The 23,584-nt window shown below is 41.2% G+C and overlaps 2 protein-coding genes and 1 long non-coding RNA gene across 3 annotated transcripts; 1 reads left to right on the top strand and 2 right to left on the bottom strand.

The window, feature by feature from the left end:
- Positions 1–2,416: 2,416 nt before the first annotated feature.
- rragca (Ras-related GTP binding Ca) lies at positions 2,417–15,970 on the bottom strand. The gene is made up of 7 exons (XM_080768579.1): positions 15,614–15,970; positions 13,463–13,666; positions 12,288–12,487; positions 9,446–9,560; positions 8,635–8,777; positions 7,153–7,301; positions 2,417–5,060 (listed from the first exon to the last, which is right to left on the bottom strand). The coding sequence occupies exons 1-7, from the start codon at positions 15,794–15,796 to the stop codon at positions 4,906–4,908; spliced, it is 1,149 nt and encodes a 382-aa protein (XP_080624705.1). The 5' UTR covers positions 15,797–15,970; the 3' UTR covers positions 2,417–4,905.
- A 496-nt stretch (positions 15,971–16,466) lies between these two features.
- On the top strand, positions 16,467–18,888 carry LOC308318139. Its single transcript, XR_013964330.1, has 5 exons — positions 16,467–16,644; positions 17,101–17,173; positions 17,417–17,465; positions 17,700–17,829; positions 18,574–18,888. It is a non-coding gene; the product is annotated as an uncharacterized lncRNA (long non-coding RNA).
- An 893-nt stretch (positions 18,889–19,781) lies between these two features.
- gja9a (gap junction protein alpha 9a) lies at positions 19,782–21,801 on the bottom strand (the record flags this gene model as incomplete). The annotated part of the gene is made up of 2 exons (XM_080768193.1): positions 19,782–21,276; positions 21,752–21,801. The coding sequence occupies 2 exons, from the start codon at positions 21,799–21,801 to the stop codon at positions 19,782–19,784; spliced, it is 1,545 nt and encodes a 514-aa protein (XP_080624319.1).
- Positions 21,802–23,584: the final 1,783 nt, after the last annotated feature.

The following is a 23,584-nucleotide window of genomic DNA, read 5'->3' as shown; positions in this document are numbered from 1 at the left end:
TTGCATGCCATGCGCGTGTGTTTGTCTGTTGTTCATTAATGTGTATCAGATTTTCGAGCAGAGGAGTCAGGGGGGCAGTGAGAGGCGACGGTTAAGAAGCAGACAACATCTCCATCTAGAGACAGAATATAGACACTGCATGGCTGACAAGCTATCCAATGGACCAGGTATATTATAGTATGTAGTATACTATATCATATTGAATGTTGAATGTTGAATACGATTACTTTGATCTCCCTTTTCAAATGTATTTTTCTTTCTAGAAAATTAACAACGCATAAGTGTATAACTGAAAAGATGACGGACGACCCAAGTGTATGTAACTCTGTATGTAACTCTTAACTTTTATGAGTTAAATTGCTCAGGATTCTGCTGTGTTTGATGAGTGTCAGTAGCACACGATTGCCCCCGCCTGCCTTTCTGCCTTCTGACCTCCCACTCTCCGAAACAAAAATAAAAAACAGATTTTCACTTCATATTTTCAAGCTGGATACGAGCTTCCTACTTTGTGCAGTGGTAGGGTGTGGAGCTGCATGGGCAATATATCGATAACATATCAATATCATACGAGAGTAATGAGACTAGATATAGTCTAGTATTATTGGATATAATATTGTGATAAGCGTCATCTTTTCCCACTTTTGATCTTGTACATCGGCTATTTTTGAAAATCTGTGAAAGGTTTTTAAGAAATGTGTTAGTCACAATATTGATATTGAGGTACAGTATTTGGTCAAAACTATCCTGATATTTTGTTTTTGTCCATATCAACCAGCCCTAGTACAGTACGTAGATCCTACATTCACATAACTATTACTGATGTGGTTGGCACACTGCCACTGGGAAATGGGACAACAGATACTAAGGTCGAGAACAGTTTCTGAGTTAAAGTGGTTGCTTCAAGGTATACGCAAATTCACCATGGGTTGTTGTACCAAACACAGCTTTTGATATGAAGTCTCGCAGACAAAACTTTACACTGGACCCAAATGACCTTCAGAAAACCCTCCCAAAATGACCACGGCCCATCCCTTCCTTCCACAGAGTATGAAGTGACTTCCAGATCAGCACACCGCCAGGTTGACAGGGCTAACCTATCTTGCCATTATATTCTGTCGAGAGACATCACACTTTGCTTTAATTCACCATCTTTCAGAGTGTCACACTTTATATTCCTTGGCATGGGTACATGCGGATGCATAATTTATCTCAAATTAGCGCCTATTTGAGTAAGCATCAAAGCAAGGCGGCTAAGGTTGGAAGAGAGCTTAAAGAACCGCAGGGAAGCCTTCGCCAGGATTAATGCAGGAGATTTTTATAAGAAATTAGGGGCTTAATGAAGTGGATAAAAAAGCTGTCAGTATTTTATTGCATCTAAATTGTGTGGAAGTGGTGTTTAGCCGTCTTGCCTACACCCCACATAATGGGTCGTGACAGTAGCTGTGAGGCTTATTTAACTTAACTGGTGAATAACTTGCATGCCGAAGCTATTCAGTAGGCTTTTTTTTTCTTTTCTGTGCACTAAACCGGCGAGTTATTTTTTTCCCTTGCGCTCTCCTGAATGTTTCCCCTCCCTGCTCGCTCATTATAATGACACATGAATCACAATAAACTCTAGACAAAAACTAGACAATTGGCAATTAAGAGTGTGTGTGGTTTCATATTGTACCATTGTTGAAAATAGTGTTTTATGGCAAATTAGTAACGGCTAAACATGAAACCAAGATGGTGTTCCATATATTAATGCGCAACCACAGGCAGTTATCATTTACTTTTTTTGCAGATAGATAAGCGAAACCCTGTTTTGTCACTACTGAGAAATCCATTGTTATGCTGAGTATGTGGGTCTAATCAAAGATAATGTACATACTCCTGGTCCTGGGCAAGGCAGCTAACTGCTGGCATTTATAGGCCAACTTTAACAGGCTGTAAAATGCTTTACAAAAAGGTTCATCAAGTAGCACATGGTTACCGTGAATTTAACAAGAATTAAAACATAGAGGCAAAGATGTATACCCCATTTTGGCCCATTATGAAGAAAACATTGTTATAGTCCTATGGCACCATCTAGTGTTTATTTTTAAGGCTTGCAGCAGATACTGTAAGAGTGTAAGTGAAAGAATGTCCAAGGTGCCGCTAATATTTTGAAACGTGTCTCATTTCTCAATAACTTCATGCAGTGTGTACAACAAAATGAATGGCATGCATGCAAATGTATAACCAAGCACTCAATTACCTTTAGCCCTTAAATTCTGAAGTACATTCATTTGAAAACAAAACAGTTTGGCAAGTTTCAAACAGCTACTCTGTGTTCGTCAATCAATGAACGGAATTTTTGGGTCTCTTAAATCTTGAGCCAATCAAGAATGCTGACAGTCAGACAGACCTGGCATGCTGTCACTGCAATCATTAACCATTCAAAATTAAAATGTTCCTTTATTTCACACAGTATAGCGTCTTAATACATCAATCAACCAACCAACCACCCACCATGGTTTTGATGTGCAAGTGTTACATTGTCCCATGTTACCGACAGTAAGTCTCAGAAGAAACCAGCCTGAGTCTGCAGATATGCATCCTGATCCTGATCCAAATCAAATAAGACCTAAACTACAGGCATAGGAATAATATGTTTGTATTATTGTAATGGCAATCAGAATTAAATTTGGTCTAGCTTTACTTCCTTTAGATGTTTGTCCTAAGTCCACTCCTGCTTTCTTCAAGTTACAACCCAAAGTGTAAAATTAACTCAAGAGCCATTACAGGTCCATTTGAACACCTTCAAGAGTTAACCACAAACTCTTTCAAAATCTTGTGAAAAAATGAAAATAGCTGATCTACAATAGACCTCTTGTAGTCTTGGACTCGTGTTGGAGAGCCAATCAGATAGATGCTGGCCTGTAAACCGTTTACAAATACATATATTTTATTCGTATCTTTTGTTGCTACATGCAGTTGAATTTGGGACCATGCAAGCATGTATAATTGTATTTTAAGGGATTTTTTCATACACCATCAATCGTTTTTATCCCTTAGTTTTGTGCCGTCTCTTAAATAATACATTGAACAAAGTTGTATTTGAGAGCAATACAACTGGATGACGTGTGCATGCTTGGAATGGGCACTGGACACTGCTGTGTGCTGTCAATTCACTGGACACTGCTGTGTGCTGTCAATTCACTGGACACTGCTGTGTGCTGTCAATTCACTGGACACTGCTGTGTGTCATCATCCCTCTTCAATGGTGCTTAGCCAAGTAGGAATGTAGGCCCTTGTAATATCCCAATTTCTAATGCTCCCTTTATACACGATCAAACAACAGTGTCACGCTCCCAAAATGTGTCACATCGTGGCTCGCTGTGAACTTGTAGATCGGCTATTTTCGGCATGCAGCACCGTCTCAGACGGTGCATCAGTTTTCAGTCCAGCAAAATGGAGTGAACCCATTTCTCTCATGAGTCATGACTATGACACTATTGTAAGCTGGCAGGAAATAAGCCTTTACTCATCTCTCAAATTTTATTTTTTCCTTTTTACACAATTATAAATGTCTCCTTTAAGATTCTAAAGCTGGTTGCACACCGGGTGCGTTTCTCGGAAAACCGATGGAGAAACGCAGCTTAAAAATCCGAATTTGCGCCCGGTGTGTGGAGACCTTTAATGTATTTTTTCTTTGTTCATTACCTAAAACCATTTTTTATATTTATTTGCATCATACAAAGTTTCAACACACATCCTTTGCCGGTGGATACAGATAAATTAATTGGTTTTTTGTTACTGTCCACTCAACTATTGCCAACACTTTTGCTCTCTTTTCTGCCACTGGAAAGTAAAAGGAATGGTTTGACATTAGTTTGTTTAATTGTTTTGAGTGTATAACATTGAGGAAATAATCACTGCAGTACTAATATAGCATAAATGCATGAAGTGAGACCTCTGTAATGGTTACCACTTCTGTATGGAGCTCATTATGAAAACCTTTCCTTCCCTTTACAGTTGTGCACACACGCAGTCGCGCACAGACACACACGCAGTCGCGCACAGACACACACGCAGTCGCGCACAGACACACACGCAGTCGCGAATGCACGAGCGAGCGAGCGCACACACACAAACACACACACACACACATCAAGAATAACCGGTGGACACTGTAATTCCCTCTTTACTCCATTTTAGGAACATGTGTTTCCCTTTTAGAGGTGAGTTTTGGGCAGCATTCAGGTGAGGTGAGTAGTAGTGAGAAAAAGCTTGCGCATCAATCAAGCTTTATCTACATAAGGCCATCTCTGAACTGTGGGGGCTTGGACTAGCATTTCTCATCCACCATCTTTGCACAGCGTGGGGGTGGTTACATGACTATATTGAGCCCCCAAACAGGTAGCTTGTCCAAAGTACAGGGTTTACAATAAAGATTCTCTTTTTTTCCCCCCCATTTTCATTCATACTGTAATTCACAAATTAGGACCAGCAGTTAAAGGACATAGCCATCGTCACACTTCCACTGGACGCCAATAGGAAAGCAAGGAAAAGGTCCTGAACACCTTTTGCCATCTTTGTGGTGCATCTGGGTCAAGGTACACTTTCACTTTGTCTTTGCCGTGAACAGTGTGCCTCGACGCCTTGCATTCGCCCCAAAACAAGCGCTTTGAGTTTCCCTTCCATCCTAGCTCGAGAGGACTGCCGCCTCATGTGCTCCAGTACTGCTCCTACTTTCAGCTCTAGTCATCTCTCAGTGATTTTTTTTAAGGTGCTGGGAGCGAGGGAATGTGATTGGTGCGCTGCTGAGCCCCAATCCATTAGTCTCTCAACCGCAGGCTCCCTAGCCCCTGTCTTCCATCTTTCTTTTCCTCAAACCACTCTCAGTCTCTCTCTCTCTCTCTCCCTTTCTTCTCCCCAGTGTGTCTAGACAGTGTTGCGCGGTGTGCCGTTCAGTGCCACAGCCTTGGTGCAGGGCGTGCCAGGTGGCTGTAGGCCCAACAGGCGCTGCGTGGTAACGCCCACTTCGAACACTTCGTGTATGGCCTTCCGGAAACAGTGGAAGTTGTAGTCTATCAAGCCTGAGGCAGGGTGGGGTCACGGATGCAGGCAAGGAAGACAAATAGATACAATATGATGAAAATATATTCGTACTAAACTAAATTATGAAGAGGCAATAGAATATGCAAATGTGATGTGTTGGAATATGACAGGTACAGTGGTTCTCAAACCTTTGACCACCAGCCTCTGTATTAAAATACCAGAGTGATAAAGACAAAACAATTCTCACTTGCATTGCTATTGTTTGATTGTTAACTTCAGTAACTTTATCCCTTTCTTTTACTTTTAAATCATTAAAGTCTACCATACCAGCCCTGACAAAAAAGGATATTTATTTTGTATTTTAAAACAAAATGTGTGGATCACAAAGAGTTAATAAAAAATATGGTTGTTGGCAGTCAACCAATTCATTGTCAACTAATTATCATGAATAAACACATGAGCATGAGTTTGATTGCAACAAAAATAGATTCTTGGCCATTGTAGAAAATAGTTATGCACGTCTGCCTAAAGTATACACATCCCGTGTCTCTGTCATTGTCATGAGATTGCAGTGAACACATTGATAAAATAATGGTATAACTGACATTCTCCTATACTTGTGGGGAACCGTCAGAGAAATCCATGGAGACTCCTATTTGGGGAAGCCTTATGGCTTAAGGATCTGTAATTCTTCTTAGGAGCTGAGGAGGGACCGGAGCTGGTCACGTTTGAGTCTAAGGTCTACCTTTAGATACCTCCTTTCTTATACTTCTTATACTTCTAATTGATGTATTAACGCTGCACTAATGTCGTACTAAATGAACGATCCCTTCTATTCTCTGCACCGTATATGAAGGTGATACGACGTCATCCGTTTCGTGGCAACAATGGCATTTAGTGCCCCTAACCTCAAAGTGATTTGGCACATATAGTCCCAAATTTAGTTTTAACACGTACTGAATTTCAAGAGTCAAGACAATTGTAAAACTAAAACAAAGTGGAATTGGTTTGTGAATGGCCAGACTCGGGGACAATGGGTACATCACAGCATGGCCATTTGCATTATTATGTTTGGTAATAAGATACAATACAATGAGAACAAAGCACACATGACCAGTCATATTTAGCCACTATGATGTGAAAATCTGATGCCCGATCTGCCTGTCTGATGCCTTACATTGCTAATGAGTAGCGAATACGAGAGTTTTCAGACTGTTATCACTGAGACCACGTGATGTACAGTGGTGTCATGATGGTTTTTTTTACTGGTACCACAGCGTTTTAATGATGTCATGTGCACGCACGCGTGTGCATGTGCGCATCACGGTATGCACACAGAACAGCAGATATAGCCTAAGCCTATTGTTAAATAGTGTATGAGAGTTTTAGACACAAACACAAAAGTAGACTTAAAATAGTCAGACAAACATCTTTACTGCACACACTAGCGAAACTAAAAAGTTTGCTTTGGACGAATGAATCTGTTCATTGATGGAGAAGGCATTCTTCTTGTGTGCAGAACACCACACAGGAGCAGTAGCCTACTGGAGCTCTCTAGACTACTGCTGTAAGTGTGCATGCTTACCGTATAGGCTACGTGTGTTCAGGTAAACAGTTAAAGCTGTCCTGTTGTTAGGAGAAGTAGTAGCCATTTGATTCGGCACGACGCGTCCCTGCGCGTGCACATCAAATACCACAATGTGGTACTGCGTTCTACGAGTATGACACCACTGGTGAAGTACAGTATCATATATGATATATTCGGGCCGTGTCATAGCCCCTTTAAATGTGAATACAGTACTTATTTGATAGGCAGTAATGAGACTGAACACTTCAGGTGTTTAAAACCTACTTAAAACTCACAGGCCCACTCAACAATCTTTCTCAGATTGTTCTTCTCTTTATAGAGTCTTTTACATTAAGTCCCAAGTGGTTTTTATTTAATGGTAAGATCACAGTCATTATAAGTTATATGTACAACTGTACGCAATCATATCATGGTTGAGTATATGATTTCAGTTTAACTCGCACCCATATTCTGTAAAGGAAAGCTCCGCCCCTTGTTCTAGCCCTAAAAGGTAATGTATAATAATTAGAATAGAAGAAGAAGACGAAGAAAAGAAAACTCACCTTTGCGCTCAAAGCTTTCTTCTCGGAGGATGCAAACGAGGGCCAAGAACTTGGTGACCTCTTTCAGGTACAGCACAGTGGTGTTGTTGAGCTTGATGATGGCCATGGACTCCTTGTCATAGGCACTGCCACTGCCATCCTCCTTCAGACTGAGACAACAGACACCATATAATGTTCATTTTGTTCAGGTTCGGCTGAAACAAGCTTCATTACTCAGTAACACTTTCTAATGCAGGGGTTTTCAACTGATTTTGACCCAGGGACCACCATCCTGACTAAGAGCAACCTGGGGACCACCACTATTGACCCAGGGACCACCATCCTGACTAAGAGCAACCTGGGGACCACCACTATTGTGCGTGGCGGGTCCATCATAGACCCACCCCACACAATAGTGGTGGGGGGTTCATGCACCACAGGGAGCTGGAGAAAATAGCTATAATATCAATATAATATCTAATAAAATAGTGATTTTGTTTGAATATGATTAAGGATTACTGTGATTATGGTAAGATCACATTTCATATCACACACACACACACCATACAGTAAGAACTCCTGTAAGTTATTAAAAGTTCTCTTTTTTTTTAAATGCATGGCCAGGGACCACCTGCAATACCTCCGCGGACCACAGACCACCGGTTGAAAACCCCTGTTCTAATGTATTCCAGGGAAATCTATTTGCTTAAAAATTTTAAAAACGGATTCTGGGATTAACATGAATTATTAATATTATAAAGGACTGGCAGACAAGTCAACTATCATTACATCCAGATGCAAATCGATAAAGCTCTTTAGAATGTAAAGTCAGGATGCACAGCCAGCCATTATGACCAAATATTTGTTGGCGCCACAGGGATGCCAGAGGGGGCCTGGCAACCTCAGTTGCAAATTCTGCCCCTTAAGTTTAAGTTTCATGTATATAATGTTTTACAATATATAAAATGATGTGTGCCCCTCGCCATTTACAGTCATTTCATCCTGGAGCTGAGCCTGAACTCAGTATCTTGAGAAAATCCAAATCAAAACGCTATCTGGGAAGAAGCACCATTTTGATTTACTGTAATTTCTTAATTCGACATTTCCAACCTCTAACCACCAAAATTCTGTTTGTCAGACGCGTCCCCACCTGCTGTACTCTGTGTGTATGTGTGTCTGTCGGTCTGTGAGCACACACGCATGTGTGCTCAGCTGAGAGGTACAGTACATTAGGCAAAATAATTGCATTGATTGCATAGTCAGGGGATATCACTTACGTAAACACCTGCAGCAAGTATTAACTCATAGAGTGAGAGAATGTGCACGTGACATATTCAAAGACATTTGAATTGTGATATATATTAATACTTTAAGATGTTTCAATGAAATGTGTTTTCTCATGAGGCAAATCCATCAGTGGCTGCTTTGGTCATATTGGTCCCCATATGAAAATGCCATCTAATGAAATTATAACAATGTAGATGTTCAGAGGAGCAGACTCACCCATAGATGCAGGACACGTCGATGACAACGTCGATCATGTCGCAGCAGAGTTCATAGGACTGCATGTCTACAGGAGAGCTGTCTGTTGCAATGTATATCTTACTGACTACATCAAACAGAAAGGCTTTCTCTATCCCCGAATTCTATAACAGAGAGATTAAAAGAGAAGACAGATATGATACAGAAAGAGGAGAGGTGAGACAAGGAAAGAGAGATTTGGTTTTAAAAGAGTATGTATGATATAATATATTTGGACACAATAAGCCTGATAAGCATCTGCAAAGAATTTTCAGATTAGTTGCTTGGAGAAGGTAGGGTAACACAATAGACACCAGAAAATGTGGGCAAGGAAGTATTTCAGCTTAGCGTTACACGTCAGTGACTAGCACCGGTATGGAGTTTTTCACCCACCAGAAAACATAAAGCCAAGACGGACTTATTTCTAAGTACTGTTTTGCCAGGATCTGCTTGATCATCAACAGTGGAGGTTTTAAAAATGAATTGTTTCGTCTGTGCATATGCGTGTAAATTCTGCACAGATTAATCAAAATTACCATATTATTTACAAAAGCTCATCCATTATTAAATGATTGATAAACAACTACTATCACAGTAAATTACTTTGTGTTCATTTAAGAGGGACCACATGGACCCTTAAGGGTACACTCTTCAGAGTTATATTAAGGGAAGCTGTTCAAGATTAACGATTAATGATAGACCACAACAGAAGTAAAAGAAAGGAAAAGGTTATTCAACTCAATGGCATTAGAATAATGAAGAAGGTTAATTTGACTCTTAAGGGCCTACTCACAGAGATGAAGATGTTTAGGAGGTTCTCCAGTGTGGGAAGCTGAGGGATGAGTTTCTGGACTACTTTGCTGAAGGCCTCAAAGATGGAGTGGTCATAGATACTTGTTAAGTAGAAGCTGAATGGGAGCAGAAAGAAGAAACGGACATTAAATCACCTGATAGTGGAAATCCAGTCATAAGACCCTTTGCAGTTCCTCAAATATTTGGATTTAAAAGAAACCGATAAACCCGGACATCACATGACTGGCAGCAACTTCCAGTCCAGAGGTTCTCCAGTCAGCATTTCAGCACATTGGTATTTCGCTTGGACAAGGCTTTAACAACATAAGCCCTGTGCTGTGTACTTTACCCTATGACGAATAGTGAAGATAGCCAATCTACGAGCTTGTGCCGGCCTATTTTCACAATTTCTGACTTGTGTTTGATCACTTCTGACAAGTTTTGCCTATGACATGCACAATATAGGGGAATCATGTTACGAGAAGTGTCAGGTTTTGTTTTGGGTTGCTCTTTTTGTCAAAAGTGTGAAGCAAAATTCCATATGTGATATGGCTATATTGTTTTGACTTTGGGCAGACACATTGTATGAAAGAGATGAAACACAAGGGGAGACAGCAACTTTGGCAAAATGGACTTCCAGAGCACAGATGGTAGGGACACAACTTTGCAGCAAAGAAAGCATACAAGAGCATCATAGGAACAAGTATCTCTCTCCTAGCACCACTATAAATCTGGGATTGATCTGGCTGTCTGGCCAGAAAAAACAGCAATCCAACCTTGCATAAAACATAACACTGGGGGATGCCAGCACAACTCTCTAATCCTCTACAGTAAACCACCAACAGAGAACAAGAACTGTGTACAGTTTAGGACTTTTAGGTAGTCTGGGGGCATCACAATACATATGATAGCAATTGTATTAAAAAACTCCTCATCGTGGAAAACAATCATGCATACTATTGCCTTGGAAAGGCAGTCTGCCCAACCAACGGGACCCTTCTCAAAGACCCTGCTCCATAGCGTGCATCACACTGAAGTAAGATGGCCGCGCCTGGTCCAAGAATGCATTCCCCGGTGAACAAGCTGCAGCTAAAAAGAAACCTCATCCACGATCAAATGTGGGTGTATTTTAGACAGAGACCCAACAGTGTGGCGCTCTGTAAACTCTGCTAATGCTATGATCAATATCAGCATTCAGCATAGCATTACGAGAGCATCCCGAACAAAGACAGCCACCAAGCATGACATTAAGATTAATATCAACACGCAGAATGCGTGTTTTTTTCAATAATTTTCAACCCAACATCTGTGTTTGGAGAATTTTAATTTTCACGAATTAGTACTTTTTCACCATTCGTATCCAAGTGAAATAGTGGGGCTATTTTGTTTATTTTAGGAACACAGTATTTATATGAAGCAATCTAAGACGACCCTATGGGATTTTCAATAGAAATAATTACTGTGACACAGGGGGATAGCGGCCCAAGTAGGCTACAGTGCAAATCAGGTCCGTTTTACTAAATATAAAGGGTCTAAGTGGTTAAACTGAAGTGATTTAGATAAATTCCAAATATTATCAAAGTATTCTGCGGCACGTTTGGACTTGCGCCACGGCACCCACTTTGAGAAACCCTGCTCTATAAGATGCCCACACCGTGACAACGCCAGGACAAAAATAAAATAAACAATATTTTGCCTACAGCGCAATAGGTGGCAAAATTAATGAATGCCTGAACAACAAAGACCGATCACAAAACGCCTGGTATCTGGAGCACATGGCATGGGGATTCTTCATTAGGAGCACAATGAGGAATCTCACAGCAATTCCTTAAGAGTATTCCAACCATGTGGTGTTGCAGAGCAATGCAACATGTCTCACAGACTCACACACATTGACAGTACAAATTATTAAAGGACCATGCCAGTATCAATGCATTCCATACTGCTTCTTCACAGCTTTGGCCTACCATACATACAAAAGAAAAAAATTCCATGAATAGGAAATAGTGCCGATAGTGAACTTGAATCCCATTGTTCTGAGGAGAAGTGATATACAGTAGTGTGAGGAAGAAAATACCCTATGTACTGTGTAATTCTCCTGCAAAACGTCTAAATCTGAGACGTTATTGGGCACATTGTCTTGCATCTTCGGACATGCATGATGAGGATGATTGGTGAATGATTGTGTTTCACATCATGTCCATAGGGTATTTATTTCCCCACAGTATATAGTTTGAATTTGTGTTTGAATAGCAAAGCAACAAAATGTAATTAAATCAAAACAAATGACAGTATGCTTTGGAAAAATGGTTGCCAATAAAGTGAAATAGATTGTGTGCCGTCCGTGGTCAACTGGCTAGACGTGCAACACCACAGGTATAGTGACCTTTTTTACAGGAGATGGGGAAGTCGACTTTGCAGCATCAATATCGTAAAATCATCCGTCTCCTGCTTTGTGTTACGTTCCACTTTCATTCAGCACAGTACTTACATAATAAAAATGATATTTACAGTCTGCGGAAGCCACTAAGTTTAAGGTTAGTAGTCAGAGCCTGAGGATGTTTACATTTACTTATATTTTGCATAGGAATGTAATGATCAGTGACTGGGACGTAAACAAGCAAAAAGGTAAAGAAGTCCAAGCAGCTTTGTCTAAAGGTGGTATGCATATCAGTCACCATATTCTACCCATGTACAGCATGACAATGGCAACATGCATGTGTGGAACTTTTTCTGGTGGGTGGAGTGGACATGACTAAATGAAGAAGTGATAATTGAGATTATCTCAAATAATTATGAATAGGCAAGTGTGTAATAATTGTGACAGGTCTATTTCTATGTACCTGAGGTGTAGTTTCTCTAAGGTAGCATCTGCCAGATCGTCGTTGGCTCTCTGGTGGATGTCTCTCTGTGTCTCTATCTTGTGGTCATCTGAGAGGCCATCCACTTTGTGAATGAATACCTCAAAGTTGATGTCTGGGTTCACCCTGTAGGCCCGTGACACAGTGAGGTGGAGCCTGCCCAATGCCTCCACATAGTCATCCTGGGAGAGGAAATGGCATATAGATATCATAAACACAAGTTTTCATCATGACTTTCATATCTTTTTCTTTATTTTTTTAAATAAAAAATATATAAAAAAAGGTCACTTCATCTACACATCATTCTACAACCTTATGCTGTAGTAGTGTCTATAATGGTAGCACATTTACAATCAGGTTGTTTTATATATGTATACTGCATTCAAACTGTTACAAACTACTGCGGTCATGCACAATCTGTGATATGGTGCTTAAGGAGGTTGGAGAACAACTCCTTAACACATATTTGAAAACAGCCAACATTCTAGACAGAATTACTCCACCACACTAAAAACCATGCCATCGTGAACAGACAAATCCAGACTATTTCTCATGAGGATTGTGTGCACAATATCTGCAACATCCGTAGTTATGTCAAACCAGTTATGAGGAAATCAATTACTCCACTATCACCCACAATGTCACAGCAAAAAAATAAATGCAGAGGCTGAAACAAAAACAGAAAAACACCCCGTGACCAATGACTGCAAGAAATTGACACAGTCATTCTGATTACTAATAAGCCTTCCAATCACATCAGCATTTTATGTAATGCATGTGGTCTCTGTAGAAAATAGGTGGTATAAGGTCAGTCCAGTTAACTTTAGCTCTTCTTCAACACTATTCGGTTAGTTGAGGCCAAAAAGGACCACTATATAGATTTACCATAGTGAATACCACCTAATCCCTAATGTAAGAGTGATTCTTAGCATGAACAATTTAGCCACTTTCAGCATTTAGTGTGCTGGAGAGAACAAGTCGGATATATCAATATGGTTATATTATGACATGGAAATTGGAAAACATGACACACGGTGACGCCACAAAGATAGGTGGTTTGAACTGAAATCTAGGTGTGAGGTCCACACGAGGAGCAGTGCACTGGCTTGTGAGTGAGTTTCCATAGGCTCAATCACTCAATTGGGTTCTTTCTTCACCTGAGCATCAATGACAAATATCAAGGCCCCTGTCCCTCTGAAGATCATCTCATAGTCGAACGTGGGATCAAAGAAGTCCACCTGGCCAGGGAAGTCCCAGATTTGGAAGTTGACAAACGAGCTGCTGGAGATGTCGTCCTTGTAGATCTTGTTCGTGCTCTCCAGGAACAAGGTCTCATTCGGAGACATTTTGTGGAACACCACCTACAAAAAGAATATGGCACATGTCAAAATGTGGCATGGAAAAATAGCAACTGTATGGACAAAATGTACAGCTTGACAGTGGCAGTGCTACTGCATAGTGCATACTGACACAGATTAAAGACCTCACATACAGAACTTACGGAATGAGCTAGCCACGTGTGGAACCTCACTCTACACTCTTAGCTCCGAGAAGAGGTTCCGTATAGAGGTATCCCTGGCCTGCATCGTCATTAAGGGGGTTGAGCCGTCGAAAAACAGTGGAGTGGGCGAAAACCCTTTTCCAAAAAGTAAAACTATTTCAACCATGTTGCGCATGCGGACGGGGTTGACTGGCTGACTAAATAAGCAATTTAAGCCTGATTTAAGCAGCAGTTTGACCCCTGTCTAAGAATGTTACGTGCATGTCCTAACTCCTAAGTTTATCCGTAGTCCGGCAATCAACAGGCTTCTTTTGTTTAAAGTGTTTAAACTAGGGAGTTTTCATGAAAACCCCCTAGTTTGACATGTCACATCATGCTACTTAAACGTTAAGTTTAAGTAGCAAAAGGAAAGGATATTTTTGCCGTATAGGATGTCATTGGTAGGGTCACATATAAACCCCTCTAAAAAAGATTGCTCAATGCTGACAGCCGGTAGGCAAATGGATACTGCGAAAAGGGTTTTCGACACTGTTTTTGGATGGCTCAACTCCTTTCTACTGATGCAGGGATACCTCTATTCGGAACCTCTATTCGGAAAAGAGCAGTGAGGTTCCAAACGGGGCTAGGAATGAGCAAGACACGCACAGTACTGTATGTTGAATCGACTACATAGTACATATCACTCTCTATTGTATAAGTATATCTAACTTCACTTTATATCGTAAGTATGTCAAACTCCTATAACTATGTACTTTCAAGCATTGTGGTGTAATGCACGATATCATATTGTACATTTTCTGACCAAAATTTGATAAAACCAGAGTTCTAGATTGTTCTAGATTGTTGTTTGAAGCAGCAAGGCAGACACTTCCATTTATAGTTGGGATCACCATCGACTGATACAGCAAAAAGCCAAATCACATGTTTTGCTGTTTGGCAGTGCATTCTTGAAGCTTACAGGAGAATTGGGGTAAAGGACCAAAGGATTTACACATTTGTTTCTAGTGAGTGTCTAGTAACTAGACAATATTTGACATGCCTTTGTTGTCAGTTTACACCTTACCATTCCTTCTTGTATCTCAAGGTGAAACACTGTCCTCTGTACAGTCTAACATGAATAATAAAATATCTCCCATAATAACACAACTGCTGCTCATGATCAATTATTCAACTCCAGTGCCAGTCTAAAATTGGCCAACCCGGGGTTATAAATATCAGTTTTGAGGATCAGGCTAAAATTGTATGAGTAGTAAAGGTAACCGAAATAATGACATGGCGCTGTGTAAATAGCGTCCAAACAACAGCAACTGTAGTAGTTTATAGTGACCATGGCGTACATCCAACATATTATGATTTGCAGAATGAGAAGGCGTGTCGGCTTGTCATGAGAGAGCAATAATTTGAGCAAGCCTTCATTGTTTTTAAGAAATAGCAGGCAAGTTATTCTCCACACAGCCCAGGTGACATATACCCACCTAGGAAATCACTAGGATGCACTGACTGGGAGCATCTGTCACCAAGTTAATCATTCATGATTATCAAAACATACGAGCTAAAGTTGCAAGATAACTACCCGGCAACCACGCACGTAAAGTGTAATATTGTTTGCCGTCACAGGCCAAGTTAACAACATACATGCCCACGTTTCCTGTTCTAACGACTAACTTATATAGATAAAATTACAAAGTAGCAGCTAGCCAAGCTAGCTAACATCACTTGCATGAACCTGACGAGAGGAAGGCGCAGCTACTGTCTCTCGCCCAGAATGTAGCCTACAGCTGGTGGTCCCCCTAACATTTGTCCCCACCTTCTGTATGGACGATTTGCCACTTCTTCGCAAACCCATCAAAAGAATCCTCGGCTTGCTGTCAGAGGGAGACGGGCTGTCTTCTATGTCGGCCTCTTCTTCTCCATAGCCAAAATCTTTGGGGAACGAGTCCGCAACCCCATAGCTGTCAGCCAGCGGTTCCACCTCGTATTGAATCGACATTTTGACCTAACGACGGCCGCTTCTTTCCCCTGTCCCCCCCTCACTCGTTGTCTCACACGGCTGTGCCTTTATGCCAAAAAACACAGTTTGGCACCAAGAATTCAACAAAGAATCCAGTTTATCAGTTATTCTATGCTAGTCGCAGAAACACAGCGTAGTGGTCACACGTTTCCTCTGCTGGGCTTCCTTCCCTGTGTGGAAAAAAAAGCTAGTGATCCCACCCTCTGGGATTGATTGGACATGCTGATTACACCGCGTATAATGATTGGACGGTTTGGCTGCCACTCTACTTGGGCTTTTCGCTGTCACCTGACTAGTACTACTCAGACTAGTTTTGCTTGTTTTGCTCGTAGGAGGGAGAGGGGGAGTCGCCTAAATAACAAACACAGTGATTTACAGTCAAATTAATTATCTTGTTCCAAGTTTTACAAACTTATTTGAGACTAGGGCGAAAAGAGGGGTTGCGCCATGCCAGCTATGTGTTGTTTCACAATAAGAAACAGCTCCACTGGAAATTGATCGATTTCGCTTTCAAAATAAAAGCTTAGACTTTCCTTACATAATGCAATAATAAAGCGACAGTTTTTTTCGGAGCCTTTGTTTTGAAAACAGAGGCTGTCTATTCCCGGTGTCGTGGTAGCTTGTTATTGAAGACTTGACGCAGCTGGGAGGGAGAAGGAGGAAGAGAGACGATAAATAAACTACAACTACATCCATCTGGCGACACTTTGTTTCAATTTATACATTTGGACGCAGCTGTTGAGTGTTGCTAAGGAGTTGGTTTTGAACTGTAACTATATTGCTGCTGGTAAAGACATAAACTCGACATCATTATGGCACATTATAGAGTAAGTACTTTTCTGTTTTGTTGATAACGTAACTATTTTAACCTCAACTCAAATCACATGTTAATCTCACATGCGAGCTAATGCTAACGTTTCCTAATTGCAACCTGTCACCTGAATCACCTGCAGCCTCGTGGCTTTAATGTCTATAGCCATAGCTTTTTCTTAGCACTGAAAACAACAAATAATTACAACAAACTATGAACTTCGTAAAATGTTCTTATTTAGTTGTTTGCTTATGTTTTAAATACATTTGATCCATTGGTTCTCTAAAATTGAAACTACCACACAGCACACAAGATTCGACACATTGTAAAGTGTATTTATACTGTCACTAGAGTGTTTCTGTTAAGTAGTAAACTTTGTTATAGCCCTGGTCCAGTGCTTACAGTCTCTGGACCAGGGCTAACTTTGTTACAGTTGGTGGTTTGAATCACTAGTTTTGTTTTCTTCCCACAGGCTTCAGACTCTAAAAGGGAACAGTTCCGGAGATATTTGGAGAAAGCAGGCGTTATGGATACTCTTACTAGTGGTATGGAAGTCCAGTTAGTTTGAAGAAGAGTATCTTACCATTTTGGCATGTTCTATGAATTGCATTCTGCTGAATGAGTAGCCTGAACTTGCACTAGGTATAGTGTAGTCTACAGGTAAAAGTCAGGCTACTCATTCTGCATTTTCTTGTAGTCTGTAGAAGACTATTACAATACCGATGTAAACCTAACTAAATGTTGTCTCTCTCCCCCCCCCCCCCCCCCCTTTTTTCCTGCTCCTTCAGTGATGGTGGCACTGTATGAACAGAATGAGAAGCCAAACAATGCAATGGAGTATCCTTTCTAAATCTTGCCACAGCCACCTCCCACCCAATGCCTGTTACAGCAGAAAGTGCCTTGGGAGGTCTTGTAAAAGTTGTATTGTATTCTAGCTAAGGCCTGTCATTGTACATTCATATTGTAAAAGTTGTATTCTAGCTAAGGCCTGTCATTGACATTCATATTCAGTTTGTGTTTGTGATGGGAATGGTTATTGCACTTTGTAGATTCTTTAACCAGCTCCCCCAGATTTCTGAAGCAGCGCCTCGGTGTAGCCGGTCAGGATTGTGAAGACACTGAAGCTCTTCAGCTGGAAGTAAACGAGTTGAGGCAGAGGTGTGCACTTCTGGTTGAGGAAAACCAAGAGCTCAAGACAAGGGTATGCCTTTTTTATTTCAAAGATATCATTGCTGTCGGATGGAAAGGAACTTTCTTTTTTCCCCCCCTTTATTTACACAGGGTAGTAGCTGAGCAAAAGTGGTCATTTTCAGCAACGTTCAGGAGTTCTCTGGTTTTGGTAAAATATTACCAAAACCATATTACCAAATCATTTTGTTGGGTGCACAGGGGGCCATGCATTAAAAGTAAATGAATTCACAAAACTAGCGTCATTTGTATTGTTGACCTATTTCTACCATATAGTGCAACTTTCGTTCATTTTTTTACCCCGCTATCACACGGAACTATGTTGTGTCCATATCACTACGCCCAATAGTTCCATGTGATAGAGTGGTCAAAGTTGAACGAAAGTTGCGCTAATATTTTAGAAATTGGTCAACAATACAATTGATGCTAGTTTTGTGGATTAATTTACTTTGAATGTGTCCCAGTGCCCCCCACAAATGACCGGAACTACTTAATATTCACCAAAACCAGAGCAGTACTCTCACCACAGCAGTGTTGTTTTTGGCAGCAAATTCAATAGTTTTCATTTAGTTTCAGTCACATTTTCATCACCTGGAATGTTTTAGTGTTAGTCTAGTTTTAGTCTACTAAATATCATAACACTTTAGTCTAATAAATCTACAGTTGATTTAGTCGACTAAAAGTTGTACATAATTTCAAGTTCAAGTGACATCTCAATACCAGGTCCTAACATTTTCCTTTATTCCCGTTTCCCTAGCTTCAGCGCTACGAACCAAAATCAGAGGATGGAGCCGCAGAATGACCGCAGACTGTCTTCGCTTTGTCGTAGTTTTTGTTCATGTTCCTCAGTTTAGTTTCATGCTGAGTGCTGTTTTTTTTATATACCTCTTCTTAGGATTTAACTTATTTTGTATATAATTTATAAAAAGAAAAAAAAAAGTTGTGTTTTGAGGCTTTTCTTTGCATGACGAACGCTGTTGAAGACAGATACTATGGTTAAGACATAGTATATGGGGCTGAATCAAAACATTCATGTCTGATATTGCCAAGACAATAAATGGGTAAAAATGTTGTTTTGGTCATTCTTTGAGTATAACTTGTACTATAATCCCTTCTTGACTATTTTTATTTTATTTTCTTTTTAGAAAGCTTGAATCGTAATTGGGCAAACATTCTTGTTATGTTGAGAGAACTGTTAATTTCCAATGGCTTTCTAGAGCTCTAATAGCAGCCAGTACTGTAGACACTCATCACATTTATAGATATTATTGCTGTCAGACTACACTTTGCATGAACGAAAAATTATTTTAAACAAACTTTTTCATAACTTGTCATTGTTTGACTGTGGACTTCATTGTCATTGCCTACCAATAGATGGGAATTCAAAGCTATTCTAAACCTAACTCATTGAAATCGAAGCCTTTGTTTTTTAAGTCTTGCTTGTTACTGAACTGTCCATAGCCCTGCTCTGAGAGAGAGAGCCGGTACATAAACTACCATTGTATGAGCATTAGTGAAGACCAAAAATAAAGTTGGAAATGGGTGATTAAAAACAAACAAGACAGGGAAACAACTTCATTGTAGTTAACATACAAAAGAAAGGTAATGACTTGTCAGTCACAATATAAAAGTTTATTACAAAATAAAAGTTTAAAAGTATACAAAATATACATAGTTCACCATTGTCCCTCATTTATACTGTATGTACACTGTACAGGTTTGCATTGCTATATGCAATTAAAACATCCAGTAAACTGCTATGCTTTAATTTGTTTTATATATGATGTCATGAGTGTACTGTACTCAATGTCTGAACCCATGACCTGTCACTAATAAGGGGAAGTGAAGCTTCCAACTTAAGTGCTGTTGAACTGAAAAGTGAAAATTGTAATCTAGTAAACAACCAGTCATGTTTCTATGAAGCAACAATGTAATCCTATAAATCAAAAGATCTGCCATCAGTATTCAAATTTGCAAATCTGTGGGTCGCCTGCTGCTTGGGATACTTGCCATGGATGTTTCGCAGTTGGAAGAGGGTGGTCTTGGGCTATGCCTTGATTCTGAGCTAGAATTATCCCGTGGCTCTGGGGAGGAGGGCTCACTTGGATGTTTGGCAGCTGATTTGGACTGGGTGCGACCAGCAGGGTATCCACTGGCTTTTATGCACCCATACGAATCTGTGTCAGAGCTCTTGCCCTCCAATACTGTGGAGCAGTTGGAAGAGCCGTGTCCCCTCCATGGTCTCCTCACCGCACATACCGGCAGTGTAGGACAAGAGGCATAAGATGCATCTTTTGGCGGTTTTGGTGAGTCTAGGCTCCCTCTGTCATCCACCTTGTTACCCTCCTCGCTGCGCAGGGCAAGGTGTACGAAGTCTTCTGCCTCCAACTGCTTGGGAGGGCTCTTTGAGTCACAAGGAGGTGAGCGGGGCTCACTACTACTAGTGTTGTTGGAGTTGCAGTTGCGCTCCATGGGACTGTGAGCTGCATCCATAGCATCATCTAAGACCTGTTGAGGATTGATAAGATTTGGGTACACATTCACTTCATGCGCCCTCTCCATCAAGAGGTTGTAGCCACTGGGTGCGGAGGCAATCGTTGCCTTCCGGGATGCACCGATGCCCAGTTGCACCACAGATTCTTTTTTGGACTTGTTGGCATAGTAGTCGTCAAGCTCATCTCTTTCCTCTTTTAGGTGGGGGTAGTAGTCCATGATGCCCTTTTTAATCTTCTTGTAGCCCAGGTGTATGATCTCCAAGATGTTTAGGAAGAGGGAAACTCCAGCGATGCACTGCATGAACACCATGAAAACACTTTTTTCCGTGGGCCTGGAGATGTAGCAGTCCACCGCATTGGGACAGGGCTCCCGCTCACACTTGAAGAGCGGGTAGAGTTGGAAGCCATAGAGGAAGTACTGGCCCGTCATAAATGCCACTTCCACGGCAGAGCGTGTGATGATGTGAGCCACATAGGTCCTCAGCAGGGAGCCCCTTAGGGGAGCTTTGTTCAGTTTAGCCTGGTCAACCTGCTTAATTTCCCGCTCAATCCTCCTCCTCGCCTCAGCCAGCTCAACGTGCACCAGCTCCAGCTCTCGCCGCAGTAGTACCTTCTTCTTCTGCCGCGCCTTCTCCATGGCCCGGAGCCGGTACAGTGCATGGCCCATATAAACCAGTGAGGGAGAGGACACAAAGATGACCTGCAGCACCCAGTACCGGATGAGCGAGATGGGGAAAGCCAGGTCATAGCACACATTGCGGCACCCAGGCTGCTCTGTGTTACAGATGAAGTCGTCCTGCTCATCATTCCACACGTCCTCTGCGGCCACCCCCAGGACCAGCATGCGGAAGATGAAGAGTATTGTTAACCATATTTTACCCACCATGGTGGAGTGGATGTGCACCTCCTCTAATATCCCCCCGAGGAAGTTCCAGTCACCCATCTTCACGCGGCCATTGTTGTGGCTGGAAGAAAGGAAAAGAAAGATTAAGTTATTAATGTGATATTAAGAAACAGATTGTTTCCATAATCCTGAGTTGTCTCAAGCACATGGCTAAAACATGCAAGCATATTTTGTATGTTGAAAAAAGGAAGTACAAAGTAACAGTAGCTGGTAAGTTAAGTAATAAACAACACAAAATGTAAAATCCATAAATATGAAGCTTTTGTGTAAATATGGAATTTATCCAACTTACCTCTCATTAGGAACAATAAAACATTAGTTATAGGACACTTAATGTAAATGTTCTCTGCGTCCTGAGCATGATGTTTGTAATTAAAGTATGAAAGCAAAGGTCACAGCCATAGTTTAAATCCAGTGATGACCAGTGGTTCCCCATGAACACCTCATCACTGCCGCTGCTTTGCCCTAATAAAACCATTGCCCTGGCAGGCAACATTATAAATAATGACATATCAATCAATTAAGTAGTCATTTACCTTGCAGCAGCGTGGATGGACTGCCGGTGATTCAAATCCCCTTTGGTCATACAGCCGTGACGTGATCACCAAAATGTTCCAAAATCGTTGCCGCCCTCCAACTTTTGTCCCTGCACATCACCTGAACCTCAATGACCCGCCTCTCTCCACTGTTGCCAGAAACAGAATGGGGACAACTGAGCAGTAGAGGGAAGAGTGCCAACACTACACTGACAAGAGAAAGTCAATACCCGCAGCTCCATCAATACATTTAAATCATGGCCTCATGGTAATTAGGTTTTAATGTGGATTTCCACCTCTAGCATGCACGGCACACGTCGGCACAGTCAAAGTCCTGTATGCTTATAGTGTAGGATTTTCCAACTAACAGGAATATCAGACGAAATGCTAGCCTTGACATAACTACACTGAATTGCATTGCACTAATCCAGTGGGCCACCAGAGTGTGTGCATTCTTTTTTTACTTTGTCTAACCTACAAGATAAAGATGCAAAGTTGCTGATAGTGAGTTACCTCTTTTAATGTATACAGATGTGGGGGATTGAAAACGGATACCATGATTCGAATCTCGTATTCTTAGAATCTCCCCATCACTGATGCCATGATAGCCACTCATCCCACAGGCCTTTTGTGATCAATAGTTTTCTACTCTTGTGTGGCAATCAATGAGTCATGCCCGATTTCATACTCTGCTGCTCCACTGTAGACAACATTTTATCCCATTTACAAGAGATAAATCCCTGTTGCTTGCCAGTTTGCTTGCGAACTGCTTGTTGGCATCTACAGAATCAGAATACAGATGCCACCATATCTTCAGTACATGTCATGGTATTAAAGCCTGGTGATAGTTGATTAAATAAAGCCTGTGTATTTATGTCAGACAGCCAGAGCTAGAAGTTGGCAACCCTTCTATTGTCTGGGAGCAAGAGGAAAATGTATTATTGTGTCCCTTTAGTTGTTGGTGTATCATGTGCCAAGTACATTTGCACATATCTGAAATTCATCTTCTGCATTTCCCAATCCCCACCTCAATTAGGAGCGGCGGGCTACTATTTTTAACAGCGCCTGGAGAGGGACACTGCGACACGTGCATTATACACATGAGTATAATGCTAGCAGTCTATGAATAGCCTAGATTATATATTACATTAGAGATATAGAGCGTGACGAATCACAGCAAAGTGTAATATTGGTTGGCAGAGGGGGGGGGGGGGGGGGGCTGGGGGTTTATAGGGTTCAAGCTGCACTGCCATTTTAGTCTCTGGGTCACAAGTCTCCTTATCAGGTTTTTCAACTGTTACTAAAAACAACAATTGTTTCCTGTGGAGAACTTTTGGGATTGGTAATCAGCCGATCGCTCCTGTACATTTGGAAAGGGTTCCCCAGGACTCAGGAGGAATTGGATAATGTTGCTTTGGAAAGGGATTTGGAGGTCTCTGCTGAAACTGTTGCCCCGTGACCCGACTCAAGATAAGCTGTTGAAGATTGATGGACGATGGATGAATAATGCAACTCTATGCCCGGGATACAAATAACTATCCCCCATTCGATTCTGTTTGTGTTGGGGGTGGAAGTTATTCTTTGGCCTACTGGGAGTATGGATGCAAAGTTTCCTGCCTATCAGTCCAGTGTTGTCCAAGATTAGCTGTACAGACAAACACAATGCATAATATTTTATGTTGTGTGGAAATACTCATTACACATAGCAGTTTTAATTAATGCAAATAATTTGCACAAAATAAACACACCCAGTGTGTATACATGTACTTTATACCCTGTTTCCTTGGATCATGACAACTTCCCATACGCCATGCCTGTATGGCCAAACAAGAT

This window comes from Protomyctophum bolini (assembly GCF_963924005.1).
Source record: "Protomyctophum bolini genome assembly, chromosome: 7".
NCBI lineage: Eukaryota > Metazoa > Chordata > Actinopteri > Myctophiformes > Myctophidae > Protomyctophum > Protomyctophum bolini.
The sequence above is the reverse complement of the archived record's forward strand: the minus strand, read 5'-3'. Positions and strand labels throughout refer to the sequence as shown.